Here is a 5,775-nt window from a genome sequence, read left to right on the forward strand (position 1 = left end):
TAAATTAGAATGTCGTGGAAAAGCTCATTTATTTCAGTAATTCAACTCAAATTGTGAAACTCGTGTATTACATAAATTCAGTGCACACAGACTGAAGTAGTTTAAGTCTTTGGTTCTTTTAATTGTGATGATTTTGGCTCACATTTAACAAAAACCCACCAATTCACTATCTCAACAAATTAGAATATGGTGACATGCCAATCAGCTAATCAACTCAAAACACCTGCAAAGGTTTCCTGAGCCTTCAAAATGGTCTCTCAGTTTGGTTCACTAGGCTACACAATCATGGGGAAGACTGCTGATCTGACAGTTGTCCAGAAGACGATCATTGACACCCTTCACAAGGAGGGTAAGCCACAAACATTCATTGCCAAAGAAGCTGGCTGTTCACAGAGTGCTGTATCCAAGCATGTTAACAGAAAGTTGAGTGGAAGGAAAAAGTGTGGAAGAAAAAGATGCACAGCCAACTGAGAGAACCGCAGCCTTATGAGGATTGTCAAGCAAAATCGATTCAAGAATTTGAGTGAACTTCACAAGGAATGGACTGAGGCTGGGGTCAAGGCATCAAGAGCCACCACACACAGACGTGTCAAGGAATTTGGCTACAGTTGTCGTATTCCTCTTGTTAAGCCACTCCTGAACCACAGACAACGTCAGAGGCGTCTTACCTGGGCTAAGGAGAAGAAGAACTGGACTGTTGCCCAGTGGTCCAAAGTCCTCTTTTCAGATGAGAGCAAGTTTTGTATTTCATTTGGAAACCAAGGTCCTAGAGTCTGGAGGAAGGGTGGAGAAGCTCATAGCCCAAGTTGCTTGAAGTCCAGTGTTAAGTTTCCACAGTCTGTGATGATTTGGGGTGCAATGTCATTTGCTGGTGTTGGTCCATTGTGTTTTTTGAAAACCAAAGTTACTGCACCTGTTTACCAAGAAATTTTGGAGCACTTCATGCTTCCTTCTGCTGACCAGCTTTTTGAAGATGCTGATTTCCTTTTCCAGCAGGATTTGGCACCTGCCCACACTGCCAAAAGCACCAGAAGTTGGTTAAATGACCATGGTGTTGGTGTGCTTGACTGGCCAGCAAACTCACCAGACCTGAACCCCATAGAGAATCTATGGGGTATTGTCAAGAGGAAAATGAGAAACAAGAGACCAAAAAATGCAGATGAGCTGAAGGCCACTGTCAAAGAAACCTGGGCTTCCATACCACCTCAGCAGTGCCACAAACTGATCACCTCCATGCCACGCCGAATTGAGGCAGTAATTAAAGCAAAAGGAGCCCCTACCAAGTATTAAGTACATGTACAGTAAATGAACAGACTTTCCAGAAGGCCACCAATTCACTAAAACAGTTTTTTTTATTGGTCTTATGAAGTATTCTAATTTGTTGAGATAGTGAATTGGTGGGTTTTTGTTAAATGTGAACCAAAATCATCACAATTAAAAGAACCAAAGACTTAAACTACTTCAGTCTGTGTGCATTGAATTTATTTAATACATGAGTTTCACAATTTGAGTTGAATTACTGAAATAAATGAACTTTTCCACGACATTCTAATTTATTGAGATGCACCTGTATATGTGTGTGTGTGTGTATATATATATATATAATGTGTGTGTATTACAAATTAATAATAAAAGATTATACCTTAAGGTTATGACTTAAGGTTTTCTTTTCATTAATTCCATTATTTTAACATTTTTTTTCTTCATTTTATTATCAGGACAGCTGTAACCCTTTTACTTTATGAGGCTAAAAAAAATCAATGATTTTAAATTAAAAATTAATACATGCAAAATAAATAAATATATATTTTTTTCTGTAACCTGAAATAGTCATGGTTTTGGAAGAAATCGCTCTCCATTTGTGCTGCCGCCTCTAGAGGAATTTCATCATTGATCTGCTGTTGTCCTCTACACTTCACCATGATGTAACCTTTGCGGAGAGGAATCACTTTGTTGTGGACAATAGCCAGAATGCTCTTCTCTGTTCCCTTGTCTATGAGGTCTGGCTTGGTCAAAATGGCTGTGAGAATGAGAAATAGTTATTTTATAAAAAGTAAATTTGCTGACAAACGTGCTGTAAGACATTTGGTGAGATATTAGATGTTGTGCAGATCATCTGCTTCATTACCCACAGTTCTTTTGCCCTCAGGATCTACTTCTTGTGCCATTTTTAAGGCTTCTGTTGTTGCAATGTCAATGTTACAAGGGACGACTACCAGGTTTATAGTCTCACGTTTCTTAATATATTTCATGATCAGACGTTTTATCTACAAGACATAGACATAGTTTAAAAACTGTACTTATACTACTTTGATAATAAATGTGGTGTGCAAGATCAGATTAAATGACCCACCTGTTTTCCAATATCCTCCGGTTGTCCTTCTACTGGGACTCGGGCAATTCCAGGCAGATCGATCAGTGTGAGGTCACACACATCTGGTGACATGATCTCTAAAGTGATGAGCTCATCACATATTCCTCCCCCTTTTCCTGCCAGCTCATTCTGGGCTGTAAAACACAAACAGAATAATTTATCGTAGACAAGCCATTGTGAAGAGGCTAAATGTTTGAGACTTTAACTGAATGTATATTTCATTCAGTACTTTAAAAGCATGAATAGTTTTGACTATTTTACCCAATAATTGTGTACTGCTTATACATTGTTAGCTTAGCAACATACTAACAACAGGTACAAAGAGTACAATTAATACAGAAGTGATACAGTACCTCATATACCAGAATGTAGCTATACAAAAACAAAAAAACTGATATGCTATGGCTTCTGCACAGTGATATAGTCTCGGATGCTGATTTGTCAATTCAGCATTCCAATTCACCATAAGACAAATGCATTTTATAAGACAAAATAAATATATACACAGTTACTGATTGTGACTTCATTTTGAAATTTTGATCATTTTTATTATATACCAGTAACACTGAAAAGAAAAGAGTTTTCCAGTTTTACTAACCTGCTGCAACATGTTCTTCAACTAATGAAGGATCTGCAAATTCAATTTTCTTCTCATTGGGAGCTGACTGTGCTATCTTTCCACTCACCAGTTTGCTGGGTTTAATAGGACCTGCAACAAAACATGGTTTAAATCCAGTTGTAAAAACAATAATTTCAATCCAGCTGAAAGAAACCACTCCAGTTAAGAAAACCAAACACTGCAAAGCAGCCCTACTAACCTGCAAAACGATTCACGGATTCATCTGTTTTCTTATCGTAAGTTAAAACAGCCTTCCAGTTGACTCCTGGTACCTTCTTCAGCCTCAGCTCTAATGGACATCTGGTCACAATTCCTACAGAAACAGTCGAGTTAGCAATCAACAGAAAACTAAAAGTGGAAAATTATGTGACAAGTGATCCATCCATCTGAGTTGCAACACCCCTTGACCAGCAAGATATTATGTTAGACTGTTTTTATTATTATTATTATTATGGGTTTTATTGTTGGTATATAAACCATAAAACCTTGGTAATGAGGAGCATGGCTTTTGCCTGAATCATAATATTACCAATATTACAGTTAACTCTGGATTCAAGAACTGCAGTAGATTTTCATGAAGGAAACTGCAGAGGAGAATTTAGTTCTAATAGTTCTAATAACGTTCTAATAAAACTTAGTTTAAGTAAAATATTAATTCAATAATTAAGCACCTGTAATAAGAATGAACAATACTTCTACAGCATTTACTAATGCATTTTTAAAATCACAAGTTGTGTTTGTTAACATTAGTTAATGTACTGTGAACTAACATGAATAAACAATGAACAACTATTTTTATTAACTAACTTTACCAAAGATTAATAAATACAGTGTAATAAAATCAATGTTTATTGTTTTGTTAGCATTAGTTAAGGTATTAACTAACATGAACAATGACACCTTGATGTAAAGTCTTACCGGAATATTAATATTGTTAAATGCATTTGCAGTATATTCACGATTATGTTATTATTTGTTTCTGTCCTTTCTTCAAATGCCTAAAGCAAAAGTTGTTTGCTGTTTCTGGAAACCGGTTTGCTTTTATCTCGTATTTGGCATTAATGCATTTATGCTTTAATTCTGTTGTAGTCATAGAAAACACAGTCCCAGGGCCCTACTTGTTTTTTTATCTGGGCTTAGTCAACTGATCTCAGACAAACCAATAGAAAAAAAATATCAGAGAGGTGTGCATAAAGTGGTCACTGAGTGTGTATGAATATCCAATAGCAAAGAAGAGTTAAATTAGTCCTCACCACTCCCTCTTGGTAACGCAACTCCAGACAGCGCTTCCAACACAGAGCTTTTTCCAGAACTCTGGTCTCCGATCACTACAATAGTTGGTAACGCCAAGTCCTTATGAATGCCAACTGACCGCAGAGTGTCAATCAGATCAATGTATGGACGAATGCTCTCTTCTAAATGACTGTGAACCTCTCCCCTCATTTTCTGACTGTAAAGATAGATGTACATATGTAAAGGAAAAATCCCATTGTACTGTATTTTTTTCAGTGTTTGGCCTTTCATACATAGTTTCTCTTTTATTTGTTTATTGTATTTTAAATTCAATATTTGACTGATGCAATATCTTACTTATGCTGCATCATGTTCTTCCTGCCTGTGTGAGAAGTTGTAATGCTCAGCAATGAAATCAGCATAAAACTCTTAAACATTAACCTGTGTCATGTGGATCATTCGCTGACCAATGAAACATAGCCTTTTTCATTAATCATTACATTAGATCGATTTTAAAACTACACTGTAAAACAATTGTGAAATTTTGATATACTCGTCCTAGGTTTTTCATCCAATCACCACCAAACTTAGTCAATATGATCTCAAGACATTGAAGATGCACAGCATGTGTGTTGTAACTTCATCATACATTGGCTGATTTTGAACTTCAGTAGCTTGTTCATTGAAGGAGGCCAATCACATAAAATGAGGTAATTTTGAGTCTAATCTATGTGATACTTATTTTGACAGCAGGAAGTGTAAAAAAAAAAAGGGCGAAGGGATTCTTAATATCTTAAATACTGTTGCAATGTCAATGCTTCAAACTTTAAAATACTTAACCTATATTCTCCTCGAATTGCTGTCATAAGTTTTACACTAAACTTTGTCCACACGTTGCCAAAACACTGAGGAACCTAAGTTTCAAACGGTTGTTGGATATCTCAAACAGTGTTGTCATGGTAACCGCAAAAATGTAAACAGTAGTTGTCTTATAGACAGTTTTAACGGCAACAAAATAAACCAACGTTATTGCACATGTGCTTTTGTGGCCCAAACTTAACATCCGGTCGACGTCCACAAAGATTGAATAAATAACAGCAGAATCCCTTTAGAGACTAAGGCCTAGTCCACACGTATATGGGTATTTTTACACTGAACAAAATTATAAATGCAACACTTTTGCTTTTGGACAAACCAACAGGTGGCGATATAATCTCAACCCTAAAGCCATGTTGGCCAATCAGAAGCCTGAAAAATAATCCAGTAGGCGGAGATAACAGCGCATGCTCCGACTTTACAAGCCAAAATCTCCAGTTTTGTTGTTTACACGATAACACTGCAACTGGAGTTTTTGAAAATCTTCACCCTGGCAGAAGTTTTACAAAATGTTCGGTTTCAGTGACCTGGTGCTGTGTTTGCGTGTGGACGAATGGCCAAACCACTTAGAAAAAGCTGCGGTTTTGAAAATACCCGCGATCGTGTGGACCGCCTTAGTTTGTTCATTGATCTAGTTCCTTCTCCTGTTGATTGCCTTATTCAGTTCACCTGT

The 5,775-nt window shown here is 36.8% G+C and overlaps 1 protein-coding gene across 2 annotated transcripts in view; it reads right to left on the reverse strand.

The window, feature by feature from the left end:
* Window positions 1-5,775, reverse strand: part of LOC107575513 (interferon-induced GTP-binding protein Mx-like) — a 14,547-nt gene that overhangs the window by 938 nt on the left and 7,834 nt on the right. For both annotated transcript variants that reach the window (XM_016261875.1, XM_016261874.1), the window contains 6 exons: window positions 4,247-4,443; window positions 3,193-3,306; window positions 2,973-3,083; window positions 2,354-2,508; window positions 2,129-2,267; window positions 1,822-2,020 (listed from right to left, as the gene is read on the reverse strand). In XM_016261875.1, coding sequence (XP_016117361.1) covers window positions 1,822-2,020; window positions 2,129-2,267; window positions 2,354-2,508; window positions 2,973-3,083; window positions 3,193-3,306; window positions 4,247-4,436 — 908 coding nt within the window. In that variant the 5' untranslated portion in view covers window positions 4,437-4,443. The remainder of the gene's footprint in view (window positions 1-1,821; window positions 2,021-2,128; window positions 2,268-2,353; window positions 2,509-2,972; window positions 3,084-3,192; window positions 3,307-4,246; window positions 4,444-5,775) is intronic.

This window comes from Sinocyclocheilus grahami, unplaced genomic scaffold, assembly GCF_001515645.1.
Source record: "Sinocyclocheilus grahami isolate Dianchi unplaced genomic scaffold, SAMN03320097.WGS_v1.1 scaffold2685.1, whole genome shotgun sequence".
NCBI lineage: Eukaryota > Metazoa > Chordata > Actinopteri > Cypriniformes > Cyprinidae > Sinocyclocheilus > Sinocyclocheilus grahami.